Source organism: Miniopterus schreibersii, assembly GCF_964146895.1.
Source record: "Miniopterus schreibersii genome assembly, chromosome: 7".
NCBI classification, from domain to species: Eukaryota; Metazoa; Chordata; class Mammalia; order Chiroptera; family Miniopteridae; genus Miniopterus; species Miniopterus schreibersii.
The window spans coordinates 78,021,134-78,035,466 of NC_138108.1; the positions used below are offsets into that span (position 1 = coordinate 78,021,134).

Genomic DNA, 14,333 nt, shown 5'->3' on the forward strand with positions numbered 1-14,333 from the left:
ATAGGTAAAGTTCATGGTACTTTGATACATGTGGCACACAGGCCATCGAACTAAAACCGTGTCACTGCCATCTGTAGTGCGCCCAGCAGCGCCAAGCAATGTGGACCACATATGGTCTACACCACAACTAAACCCTTGTATACAAGCACAAATGCAGCCACCTCAGCCCACCATCACATTAAAGATTTAACAAATACTGGATAAAAAATGTTTGGTGGCAGTTTTCAATGAATCTAGATTAGCTACTACAAAAGCACATTTCAAGGGCATCAGAAACTTAAAAATATCTGAGGTGAAAGCCTATTTTACTTTGGCATCCAAGGCTGACTTGCATACAAATTGTAAAAAAAGTTTATTTACTGGTCACTGTTTGAACCATGAAATACAATTCCATATTGATATTGATATAAAACGGTAGTTAGTAATCCACACTAGCTTACCAAAAACTAACTTAGCACTAGAGTAAAATGACCATGTACAAGTAAATGAGTGTGTTAATATTTGACTTGCTTTCTCACTGTCCATAACTTCCAGTTTCAACCACCCAATGTTGAAGTCTCAAGTACCCTGTGGGATAAATGTGCACATCCTAACAGAGAACCATGCAGACACTCAAGCAAGGTTGTATTTTCTTTATTTAACAAACACTGCAGTTTAGTATTTAAACTTGCAGATGACCCTTCCATCCAGGCAGAGTCACAAAGACAGGTATGAAAACTAGACGAGACTGGGACAGAGGCAGCGTGAGCCTGGCTGCTGAAGGACAGCGTGCGTGCCTGCGTCCCAGCCGGGCAGGCAAGCGTTACCGCCTGCTGTCCTTCTGACCTGAACCAACCGTGTTTCCTCCGAAAACCTCGTCAACAGCTGCATTCACTGTATCTAGTTAAACACAAAAAGAGTAGCCCTCATAATAAAACCACATTTTCCGGAAGAAGTATCAACATAACATTGAAAAATCACTGACTGCTTTTTTTTCGTCTTTTTTTCCTCGACTGTGTAGGTGTTTCGGTCACTTGTGTCTCTTTTTTGCCAGATAAGGGCTGTTTGAAAACTATTTCATCATCTTCATCATCATTCATTTCAGCTGCTTCGGATTTTCGTTTATCCAAAAATGTTGGTGTACAAACTGGTGTGGGGTCCTGAATGCAACAAGTAAAAAATTGTAATACAGAATCATGGGAAGACATGAGGAATGACTTTACCCCCTCTCCTCACAAATACCTCCCCTCTATTTTCCCAAGTTTCACTGTGTTATTTCAGGCCTGCTTCCATCTTTCGGTGATATAATTGCACAGAATAAAGAGCTTAGGTGCTTATCAAACTTAGTATAAAAATTCACAATTGATTGTAAATAACATGCTCCATTATAGGGTATGAGCTAGAAAACTCTAATCTTACATTTACAGAAACAGTGGCCTCCTTTCTAACTTAGTCACTTTGCTTAAGAGGTAAAAACTGCAATAATAAACCCACGATGATAACTCTTGCTAATAAGCTCACTGTATCTGCTAAAGCCACAAGATTAAATTTGAAATTTTAACAAACCAACTATAGCAGGAACTGTTTCTCCTCTTTTGAATTTTATTACCCGATTCCCAAAATATTAAAGACACTATACCTGGCCATCCACAGTCTTCTGAGGGCTGTTAGGAGTGGCTGAAACATTTTCCTTCTTCTTAGGTGAAGCCTTCAATAAATTTTAAAAAACTTTATCAATCTGTACATCAGTTATAGTGGTCTGAATATATTTTCCTATTTATCTTTCTCTAACACCTGGCACGTAATGTAAAGGAAAGTTTTACCTGGCTCTTTGTGGATTCCCGAAGATGAGTGTTTGCAGCATTGCTTTTCTCCTTTTTATGTAAAATCTTAAGGAAACACAAAGAAGTCATTACCTGGCACTATCACATATTTACATTTTTAACTTACATTGGTTCCTACGTGGAAGTGGAGCTGAACCGTGGGGTCATCCTAGAGTCCTGCTCCAGTGGGCCAGCTCCTACATGGTTCAGGAGACCAGGGCCCATGGACTGGGGCCCCCACACATTGTTAAAGGCTATGTTTGGGGTTTATGCAAAGAGTTAAGAGCCAGAACTGGGCCAAAGGAGATAACTCAGTCTTCTAGTTTCTGGCTAAGATTAAAAGACTTAGTAAACTTGGGAAGAGATGCCATCTCTCACCAACAAATTAGTTGTTTGGAAATAAGCTGAAAGGGTCTATGGAAGATCCAAAGCAGCCTCAAGATTTAGTGAAGAAGCACGATGTTCACCTATCCGAGCCACGCCCTAATGGCCTGTGTTCTTGTTTCGTAGTGAAAAACACACAGCTCTTCACTGGGAAAGCAGGAGTTGTAGTCAACGAGCCAGGATGTGGGAACTGATGACACTCTGTGCTAACTCAGGGTCACGTACTCAGGCTCACTGCATTCCAACCCCTGGTCCCTTAATTCACAGAGGTGATGCTGACTGCTGAAATCCGATATGCACTTTAAGAATATTTCCAATTTAGCCCGGCTGGTGTGGCTCAGTGGTTGAGCATCGATCTATGATCCAGGAGAGATCCCGGTTCGATTCCCAGTCAGGGCACATGCCCGGGTTGCAGGCTTGATCCCCAGTAGGGGGCGTGCAGGAGGCAGCTGACCAATGACTCTCTCATCACTGATGTTTCTCTCTCCCCCTCCCTCTCCCTTCCTCTCTAAATTCAAGTTATTTTTTAATTAAAAAACATGTATTTCCAATTTAAAATAACAAGAAACAAAATTTTAACTAGAACGGCATAAAAAAGATGGTCAATTTAGTCTTCATGTTTACTGATAACATATAATACCAAACATCATTTAATCCTGGTAATGACACTTTTAATAGAAATCTAGAAGCATTATGGTTTTGGTTAAATAGTGGTTTAACTTCAATAATTTAAAACAGATCATGAAAGTCTGCAAATCAGCAAACCCCTTTCTGAAATTTCCTCCCCCACACAATGGAGACCATTGGATCTGCTCCGACACTTTAGGAAGAACTGACAATGCAGTGCCTCAAAAAAGCTGTCAAACCCTGGCATGTGGAAAGCACTGGGTTAGGCACTTTACATAGACAAGCATGATCATGTTACAGCTAGTGAGGTACAGAGCCCACCCCCAAGAACAAACGCAAAATATATTTCATGAAGGAATATTTACCAATGAAGGAAAATCATAATGGATTCCTTTCTTAGCTAGTCTCTTCCTCAGTAACTTTTCTTTCTTCTTAAATCGCTCCTCCATCCGCAGCTTCTGAAGAAGCGTCCGGTCCTCATTGTACCGCTTCACTGCTGGGTACGACGGCCTCTTAAATGGAAGATGCCACTCTCTAAAAAGCTCCTCGTGCACTTTCTCAGGTGGCATAAAATGACCTATAGGCAAAAAAGAAGAGCGTTTTCAACCACATGGGAGGGAGGTACGCACAGCCATTATCCACACGCGATCCACCCTGACACCATTTGGTTCACCTCCTCCGCCGCTTTCTCATTCATTAACCTGTGAGCGAACCCGGCTGCATGCGGCTGCTGGGACTCTGCCACAGCAAGAGGAAGCGAGAGAGGCCACGCCGGCAGGCTCACCAGCTGCCCATCAGATGAGCGTGACTTGGGTACCTGATGGTCACACTCCACCACGAGCACCCAGAACTTAACTCTGCCTTGAAGGGCCCCGGGATCCAGACAGGGCTGCGCCGGAATGTAAAGCCGAGGCTCTGGTTTCTGCAGGATGACGTCTAGTCTGGTGCTGTCACTGCTCTACTCCTACAGCTTCTCTTGCAGAAGAGTGAAGCCAATGCCATTCAGACCGACTCTGAAATGTGACTCCTCGCCATTACTGTTATCCCCTCTAGAACCCAGTAGTGGTTTCCCACTCTCTCAGGATACATATGCTAAACTCCCAGACTTATAAGGACCTCAGTGACCTAACCTCCCCGTATCGCTTCCATTTCTTCTCCCTCCTCCCTTACTCTCCTCCAGTCCCCCATTAGCAAATACCATCAGCCACCTCTAGTGTTGCATTTGCTGGCCCCGCAGCCATTATCTCAATCTTCATTCCCTTCCCTTAAACCTGGCTCACTCCTACTTAAACTTCAGATTTTAATCTACAAGATACTTTCTCAGGGAAGCCTTCCACAGACCATCAAGGTGGTTAGTTGCTCTTCCTATGTACTCCTAGTTACTCCCCAATTCCACCTCAGCATAAAAACAGCTCTCAATCTGGAAGATTTCAAAGTCCCCATGAGAGCGTATCTGAAAAATGCACTTAATCCCTTAATTACCCTTAAGAGGACCACCCAGAGAGGAAGTGGGATGTCCAAGCAGCTAAGCAATCTGTCTTCACACCATAGCCACCCATCAGCAGCAGGCAATCAGGCACCCTATGCTAAGATAACCGCACTTACACTTCAAGAGTCTTTCACCAAAAAGGTAGTTGTTCATTGTTTCAGCAACTATCTTGGCAACATCTTCAGATTCAAACTCCACGAAGGCATAGCCTTTGCTATTTCCAGTCTGCAATTAAAAAAATCCACCACAAAAATGAGAACAATTAAATTCTAATGCAATTAAACTAAAATGCCATTAATTTAAATAACGTACACTAGCCTCATTAGCAAATAACAATATAGCACCTTTAATTCCAACTGCAACTAACATAATATGGAAACTGTTATGGGAAAAGAGCGCAAAAAGGCTGAACATGCCACTGACCTCAAGGTATTCCTGGGATTTGATCACACATGATAAATCCATTAATATAGCTGGAATTTATTCAACAGCCAGCAACACCCCATCTTACGAAGGAAACCTAGTAGGGCCTCATGGTGCTTACTCATCACGGATCTCATTGGTAGTCATACTGTTCATGTTAGTAACACCCAGGAAATACTACGATGCTTCACAGAAATGCAGGTAATATAATACCCATTACAAACCCTTGATGCCTCCAAGCTAATCAATAAAATCATGCATTCATTTTCATGTTTATTTAGTGACCAGCCATCTAGTTCTCTGAAATGCCACCCTGGGTTCCCAACTTCCACATCACGACATAAAGTGGATTGTCTCACCCATCTTAGTAACAAAAGTATGAGTCTCGGAGTCCAAAGGCCCAGGTTTGGATTGTAGCTCTGACACTTGGGTAAGTAACCGTTAAGCCTCAGTTTTTAATTCTATAAAATGGGGACAAAATAACCACTCTTATAGGGTTGCTATGAGACACAAAGTAATTGATAAGTGCTCCACAGATTGTCTGCCAAGTACTCAAGTTACTGTAGGGTGGCAGAATATGCCATCCCCAAATATGCTACTTTGACCTAAGGATTACTTTGAAGGCAACTGTGAAGTAGTTACAAGAAATCCTCTCTGCCCTCCCCCTAGTTGCCTAAAAGCAAGACATACATTTACAAAGGTGTCTTCCCTCCTCTCTTCCAGAAAGACAAAGTTAGAGGAATCTACATAACAAACTTTACTATCATTAGTTTCCCCAGTATTTTCCTCCCACAATTTTCAGTCCTAGAAACTCAAAGCCCTTTTGTCTTGTCATTTCTCTAAACACTTATTCTTTGCTGAGATGCTATACAGGCCCAAGTTCTAAGCAACCCTTTGAGTCATGCACCTCTGCGTGCTCCCTGTATAAGCATCCTTGTTTGCTTGTTAACCTCTTTTGCGGGTCCAATTTACAGGGTCAGCCAGAAAACTAGGAGGGTAGTAGAAAAAGTTTTTTCTCCCCCAGAGTTCCAATTATTAGTGAATAGATAGAAATATTTTACAATCCTGCATTAAGCAACATGTTTTTGAATATAAATCAAAATTGGTGATGTGATTCTGGAAATAAGACACTGCTTAAAAGGTTTATGGCGTGGGAGTGGGAGACTCGTTTCTCCCAGCTGTGTCATGAACTAGCAATTTGGATGTGTCCCCACTTGGAGTCTCAGTTTAGTTATCTACAACACAAGATTTTGGTAAAAATTTCAATGTTTGAGAATCTTTTTACAACTGCAACTCTCAATGGGGAGGGGAAAGATGGTAGATTGGAAGAGACACTGTGAAATCCAAGTTAATGAACAACAGTGTAAACTGATATAAGCCTTTTGAAAAGTGATGTGAAAATACATGTCAAGTGCCAACACCCCCCAACAAAAACCCTTTACCTAGGAACCCCAGAATGTTGGAAATACCAAGCAAATAGTCAAAACTGGGGAGGCTGGGGAAGGTGGAGTTTGACTGTGCAACAATGCTGGAAACGGTCAATATTTGTGCATCTCAAGGAGCAGAGTAATTGGCCCTAACTCTTCAAAATAGCCAATGTCAAGAAAAACAAAATAACTAAGTACAAAAGGGTAAGGAGACTATTCTAGATAGGCTAAAGAGTTATACCAACCAAATGCAATGCCTGAATCTTGACTGGATCCCAGAACAGGTAGGGCAAACATTAGCTAAAGATTTTTAAGACTACTGGGGAATGTGTGAAGATGGAAAGCACTTGCTAGACTAGTATATTGTGCTGAAGAATGTCCTGATTCCTAGTAGATTTACGATGAAATATTTAGTGTTGAATCATTTAGTTGTATTACGACTGCTACTTTCTTCAAAAGGTTCAGTAAAACAGTGTGTGGGTTTTTATAGCTATGGAGACATAACGCTAATGTGTTGGGTGTTAACAATGGGTGAATCCAGGGGAGGGGAGGAATGTTCATAATATTATTGTTCTTTCCACTTCTCTGTAGACTTGAAAAATTTCAAAATACAATGCTGGGGGGGCCCGGCTGGCATAGCTCAGTGGTTGAGCATTGACCTATGATCCAGGAAATCGTGGTTTGATTCCGTCATTGGGGCTTGATCCCGTGTAGGCCATGCAGCAGGCAGCCCATCAGTGACTCTCTCTCATCATTGATGTTTCTGTCTCTCTCTCCCTCTCCCTTCCTCTCTCTGAAATCAATAAAAATATATTAAAAAAAACCAACAACACTGGGGGAAACAATGGTTATATTACAGTATAGAAAAACATTTACAAAGATCCCATAAAAGGCAGAAAAAAGTTTTTGAAAAAGACAATAAGGGCAAAAGATATGAATAGGCAATTCACAGAAGAGGGAATTCCAATGGCTAATCAACACATAATGACACTCAACAAAATCAATTTACTAGGTTAGAAAGGTAATAGTAAACAAGTGAACAGAAAGGTTCAGTGGTGTCTCATATGACTTTTGTTTCAGTTATGTTTACAAACATGCATATGTGTGCCAACTTCTGCTATAAAACTTCTTTCTTATTTTTAATCGTCACCCAAGGATATTTTTCCCATTGCTTTTCAGAGAGATTGGGGGGGGGGGGGGCAGAAAAACATCAATATGAGAGAGACACACCGATTGGTTGCCTCCTGCATTCACCCCGGTCGGGGCCGGAGATCGAGCCTGCAATCCAGGTAATGCCCTTAGCTGGAATTGAACCCGGGACACTTCAGTCCAAGGGCCGATGCTCTAACTACTGAGCCAAACCAGTTAGGGCAAAAAGTATTTATTGCGGGGCCCAAGTCTGAAAAATACTATTCTAGAGAAAGCTGTCTACGCCTGTGCGAAGAATGCTTGCAGCAGCTCCACCTATAAGAGTGAAATATAGTAGAAACCCAATGTTCAGTGGGAAGGTAGGTAAATAAACCTGAGTAAGTTAAAGCAAAGGAACACAACAATGACAATGAATGTACCAGAGTTACATGGATGAAGCTCAAAATGAACTCTTGAATGAATAAATTAAGTTGCAGAATGATAAGAATACTATACAATCTACACTGATACATGTAGTATAGGTTTCCAAAATACATACAGCAATAAAAAACCCTGCATTCATGAACAGTAATTTCCCAGGCATGGGGAGAAGGTGCAGAGGACTGGGGAAGGGTACCAAAGGGGCCTCAAGTCTACCTAAAATCTATTTCTGAAAGAATAAAGATCTGAAGCAAGTATGAGATCAAGTGGACATATGATAAAGGAAAATGGTGGATACCTAAAGAGTCACTAAATCATTCTCTAGTAGACTTCAGGACATTTGAAACAGCTTACCCACGTAACAGCCAACCATTACAAATAGGCAAATGGGGAAAAATGGGAGGAATACAGAGAAAATGTGTTATTTTGGTTAGGATGACAGAAATACAAGGGCATTTTAAATTAAAAATCCCCTTTAATGCTGAGATGTTGCTTTGACGAAATTTAATACCTGTGATTTTAGGACAACTAGCAGATGATGGATGCAGGCCCTATCCCTTCATGTGCCAAATAAAATATAAAATTTAACTTTGATCTGTTATAACTCAAATGGGACAATGTGGAAAAACTGCATCAAGAAAAATAAAGATTCTAACAATGAGAAGTCTCTATGGTTACAACCAACAAAAGTGTATGTGTGCAGTAAGAAAATAAACCGAGCCATTCCTCTATTACTGAAACAAACCACATAAACCTTTCTAAATTAGAAGGTAGAAATGACACTACGACAGCATATACACATACATAAACACAGGGTTTACTGTGTGTATCAGGCATTGTCCTAAGAACCTTACATTCAGTACCTTGTTTCATCTTTGATTAGATACTCCTAGGATGTTGATGCTATTTTACTCATATTTTACAAACCAGAAAACTAAAGCATGGAGAGGTTAAATAATTTCTCCAAGGTCGTACAACTAGTAACCTGTGGGAGCTAGGCCTTGAACACAGGTGGTCTGGCTCCAGTGTCTCTGCTCTTTATGATTTACTGCACATACCTTTGCTGTTCTAGGGATGCACACACCAGAGGCTAATACAAGAGGTGTGAACCTGCTCCTCAAACTGAAGTTCATGTACGGCTGATTTAGTAGCTATAGGACAAACATGATTCACTTAGCAAAACTGCCCATTTAATTTGAGGATTTGGGGCAACTATTCCATTTAATAGTAAAACGAACATTTACAGTAATACTGACTCTGTTTTTATGGTTGTTTCAGGTTCTAAACCTCACCCACGCCCCCCTTCTGGAGTGAAGTCTGATAAGCAATAACACATGAACATGCTCTCGAAGCTGTAAGGATGATGTACTTTTGAAAAAGAAAACAAATAACCTACTTTGATACAAACATCTTACTTTTTTGCTTCTGGACAGCCTTAATCTGGTAACAGTGCCAAACTGGGAGAAATATTTTCGGATCTGGGTTTCGTAAAGTGCTGGAGGCAGGTGGCCCACATAAATCACTCCAGGAGTAAGTTTTGCTTTTACTTGCTTCCGTTGCTGAAGACATAAAAACCAGGGAAATACTTTAATTAAAAAAAAAAATCACATTGCAACAAAACTTGCAAAACCCTAGCTCAGTCCAAAACGAGATTTGGAACCTACTCCCTGTTTTCACTTCCCGGAGCAGGAGCCAAAGGGTTAGCTGTTCTGTTTCCTTCGAAGACATGGTCCAGCAGACTGTCTTCCCAGCCCAGCACAACGTAAGGTGCAAAATTACTATGCACAGGCTCAGTGGCTAAGCAAGTAAATCTCTAATGCAGTATTTTAAGTCACCTGGCCGGAGAGCTCCACCTAACTGGTCCTTCAATGTTGATGCTGTCGCCGTTCATTCCCACCCGCCCGCCCGAGCAATTTCCTGGCAGCTGAGAACCTCCCGCCGCCCCCAGGCCTTCCCGCCGCCCAGGCATCACCATCCCGCCTTTGCCTTAACCAGAACGTCAAGTTCCGAACGCGCGTTTCATGCTAAAAACCACGGCCAATGTAACTTGATGTTACGGGCCCTACGCAACAAATGAACTTGGCAAACACTGTCTTTTAAGAATCACCCCCCCCCCCAATCACCAGCTGGGCAAACCGACCCCCTGAGCCCCGGGCAAAGGGGGCGCGAGAGTCCCCGCGGGGCTGACCCGCGGAGCCAGAGCCGCCGGCCGCCGGCGCCGTCCTCCGCCCGCGTCAGCCCCTCGGCTCCACGGGGGCCCCAACCCGGCCAGCCCGCCCCGACCAGCCAACCTCGCCTCGGAGCAGCCGCGGCCTCCGCGCCCGGGAGCCGCGGCCACCCTGGGAGGGCCTGGAGCCGGAGCGGCTGAGGAGGCCGAGGCGCGCCCGGACCGCAGCTCCGCGCGGTCGCCGCCACCCCGGCCCGCCGGCCGCTGCCCCTGCAGCCCGCCCGCCATGGCCGCTCACCCTGGTTGCGCGCCGGCGGGCCTGGGCCACCTCCTTGTGAAACTTGGCGTCCTCCTGCGGGTTCAGGGACAGAAGCGGCGCGGCGGGGCCTGCGAAGACCGCCATGGCGACAGCGCCCCAGCCGGAGGGCTCCACGCGGCAGCCCCGGAAGTTCCGGAGCCCGTGGCTCCTCCCGAGCGGAAGTGGAGGAAGCCGAGGAGTGCGGCGCGGCCCGCAGGGGGGCGGGGCGAGCTCGGGCGCCCCCTGCTGGCGAGGCGCCGCTTGGCCTCACGCTCGTTCCCGCCGGCTTTGCGGCCAGCCAATTTGGGGCGGGAGGGAGAATATTTTAAAAAATTAACTCCAGAACAATACCCCTGATTTTGAGGCCTTGGCATCCATTCTTTAATTCTTTCCTTTTTTCACTCGCTTGCTTTGTGAGCCCTTACTGTGTGTCCCCGTGTCGCTTCCCTTTAGGGAACTCCCAGACTGGAGGGAGAGGGGACAAAGGACATTGGAGGTGGGGTTGGTGCTGTGGAGAGATGTAAGAGCCCCGCGGGGAGGGGCACACTAGGTGCCTCAGAAGGGCCTCCAGGAGGAGATGTTTGAGCTGAGCCCTGAAGGCTGGAAGGAGCCGCACGTGAAGACCTGGAAGCCTACGCGTGGCAGGCAGGAGGACAGCACCAACTTGGTGGTGCCACCAAAATGTAGGGCCTACTTTAAAAAATATATATCTTTATTGATTTCAGAGAGGAAGGGAGAGAGAGAGAAACATCAGTGATGTATCGTTGATGGGCTGCCTCCTGCACGGCCCCTCCTGGGGATGAGCCTGCAAGGGGGCATGTGCCCTGAGGGTGGAATCCGAAGGATATCCCCTGGTCATAGGTCGGTGCTCAACCCATGAGCCACATACTGAACAGCACCGGGTGGGTCAGTCCAGTGTTTCCATCCTGTTATTTGTCTACCATTTATTCTTTCTTTGCCCCTTTGCTGTGCTTTCCTGTAGGTGTGTTATACTCAGTTTTTGTGAGAGTAATTCACACAGAGACCAAGTTGAAAGTTTGGAATTTATTTAGCCGGCAACTGCGAGCAGACTCCTGTCCTAAACAAACTCGCAGCCCTGAACAGTCTTCACGGGGAGAATATAAAGGCAAAACTGCATCCTGGTTGGCATGGAGAGGGGTGGGAACCTAGCGAAGCCATGCGCAGAAGCCGAAACAAGCATTGTTTAACCGTTATGGTTGGCTATTTCCTGGCTCTAGCTTGTAACTGCTTATTCAGGGATATAGAACAGGGTTGACAGATTAAAAATGAGGGTTACATGCTTCATGATTGAAAAATGAGGGTTACATGCTTCAGGTGGAGCCCAGCACCTCACCCACTGACTTTTTCATGTGATTTGCTTTGACCAGAAGAATGTGGGAAAGAGAGACTGTGCCATTTCTAAATGAAGGTGTTTAGACGAATCCTCTGTTCTTCTCACTCCCTGTGTCATCCATCATGAAAAGCATGCACTCAGGCAGCCATTGCTCCCTCTGTCTGGGCCCTCGAAAGAGCTCCAGATGTGAAAGAAGGGAGCAGATCTGAGCCTGGCCAAACCCAGCCCAGCCAGACATACGAGTGGCTATCAGTGTCATGAGCACTGAGATTTAGAGGTTGTTTGCTAAGCATCATCATCAAGGCATAATCTGAATAATATATGGGGCAAGAAAGAATTGTCCCTCCAAATACCTTAAGCACCCCCAATTCTCTGCCAGAAAAACACTGGATACAGAAAATGAAAAAAATGGAGCTGTGGGATGAATGGGCACAGTCAACAAATAGTCACACCAAAAATTGTATGATTGTATGTTGAAAAAGTGCCATTAATGGCAAGTTGAAAGGTGGGGTGAGAAAGAGGAGCGGGGCAATGATTCTGAATGGGAAGCTGTGAGAGCACCTAGGGCACAACACCTGGGGTGGAGGAAGAGTGAGACTCAGAGCAGGGGAAGCACTGCAGCCTGAAGGGCCTATGGGCAGAGCAGGAGGAGCTGGGGGGGCCTGGGGCCTGGAGGTCAGACAGCACTAGGTGGAGGGGCTGACCCAGAGCCTCAGGGACCACAGGAAGGGGCTTGGATTTCACCTAAGCACAGTGAGAGCGATCACAGGCCTTAAAGAAAAATTATTTGGTAGACACATTAGTTCTCTCACTGGAGTCAAGTCAGCCCTTGGTCTGTAGAAATGGACTTTTGAGTTCCAAATGTCCCCAGTGACAAGATTGCTCATGTAAAACTCCTACTGCTGTTCATGTTATGGAGACTTGGTAAACAGCAACAACTGGAATCCAACCCTTACACTGTCTGAAAATGGAAGGAAAGGAAACAATGAATCACGATGCACTTTGAAATAAACCACATTTATAAAACGCAATCTTAAGAATTATAATTTTACTGAGCTTCTATTTGAGCAATTATATAATCACTTAAGTATGGTAGTGATGCTGGCAATTTGGATATGCCATGAGAAGCCATAAAATGCTTCATTTAAGTGAAGAGGTGAAAGTTCTCGACTTATAAGGAAAGAAAAAATATAGGCTGAGGTTGCTAAGAACAAATCTGTGAAACTGTGAAGAAGGAAAAAGAAATCTGTGCTAGTTTTGCTGTCGTACCTCAAACTGTGGTTCAGTGGTTAGAGTGTCAGCCCAAGGACTGAAGGGTCCCGGGTTCAATTCCGGCCAAGGGCACATACCTCAGATGCAGGCTCCATCCCCAGCCCTGGCTGGGGTGTGTGAGGGAGGCAGCCAATTGATGTGTCTCTCTCACATCAATGTCTCTCCCTCTCCCCCTCCCTCCCTCCCTCCCATTCTCTCTGAAAAGCAATGGACAAAAAATATCCTGGGGTGAGGATTAAAATAATAATAATGAATAAATAAAGGGCTTATAAAACAGTATGAAGGTTCCTCAAAAAATTAAGCATAGTATCACCATATGATCCAACAATTCCTCTTCAGGTTACATACCCAAAAGAACTGAAAGCAGGGACTCGAGCTGATAATTTGCATCCATGCTCACGGCAGCATTATTCACAACGGCCAAAAGGTGGAAACAACCCAAATGTCCATTGACAGATGAATAAATAAAATGTAGTATATACATAAAATGGAACATTCAGCCTTAAAATGGAAATTCTGACACAAAGTACAACATGGATGAATGTGAAGGTCATTGTGCTAAGTGAGGTAAGCCATTCACAAAAAGGAAGATACTGTATGAATTCCAATTCTATGAGGCACTTGAGTAGTCAAATTCAGAGACGGAAAGTAGTCTTTCACACACATTATTGCTAATCTTCATAACATTTAGAGATAGGTATTACTAATTCTAATTTGACAAATGAGAAAAGACTCCCTTATAGTATGCTTAAAAATCACCTTAGATTTTTCAGATACGAAGAGATTTGGAAGACTCCTGTTTCTGCTAGAATTTTAAAAGTCACAATCTTTGAGTGGCAGGGAGAAACGTAGCAGGATTTAAAAAATGAATTTGGATTTGTATAAAGTCAGCTAATATACAAAAATGGTGCTAAGAACATGTTTGGCGGGTAGTAAATCAATAAAAATGAGGTCCTATTGCTATTTTTTGTGAATTTTGAGATTCTACTGCCTAAATTTTTGGGCAACAAAAGATAACATGATGTCAGAAGCACAGACAAAAAAAGAAAAAAATCTTGTGTTTGAGCAAGTTGCTAAAACGGAGCTTTTCTAACCTGTTACATAATAGGGCTGGAGAGGTCAAGTTAGACAAGGTATTTAAAGCCTCTTGCAAATATTGTTAAGTGGCAGGTAGCTGATAACAGCATAATGATTAAGACAAACCATTTGGATCCCAGTTTCAATATTTACTAGCTTCCTGTGGCCTTTGGAGGGGGAAAAAAAAAAAATCAACCTGTTGCCGTGGTTACTTCACTTATAACAACAGTATCAACTTCACAGAAATATGAGAAGATAAAACATGATCCTTCATGTAAAGTTTTAGAATGATGCCTGGCACAAAGCAAACAATAAACTACCATTTTGTTGATACGAGTAGTCATTTTAATTCAGTTGGAGACTCCGTCCTGCTTGTAGACGTGCACGCTTGTTTGTTGCGTAGGAGTATGGAGAATGCTGCAAGGACAAGCAAATCTCTACCGT

At 43.8% G+C, this 14,333-nt stretch overlaps 1 protein-coding gene across 1 annotated transcript; it reads right to left on the reverse strand.

The window, feature by feature from the left end:
* Nucleotides 1–617: 617 nt before the first annotated feature.
* On the reverse strand, nucleotides 618–10,342 carry NIFK (nucleolar protein interacting with the FHA domain of MKI67). Its single transcript, XM_081143095.1, has 7 exons — nucleotides 10,187–10,342; nucleotides 9,137–9,280; nucleotides 4,419–4,527; nucleotides 3,179–3,390; nucleotides 1,803–1,868; nucleotides 1,619–1,687; nucleotides 618–1,139 (listed from the first exon to the last, which is right to left on the reverse strand). Exons 1-7 carry the CDS (start codon nucleotides 10,289–10,291, stop codon nucleotides 957–959), a joined length of 888 nt encoding a protein of 295 aa, XP_080999221.1. The 5' UTR covers nucleotides 10,292–10,342; the 3' UTR covers nucleotides 618–956.
* Between the last annotated feature and the right edge of the window lie 3,991 nt (nucleotides 10,343–14,333).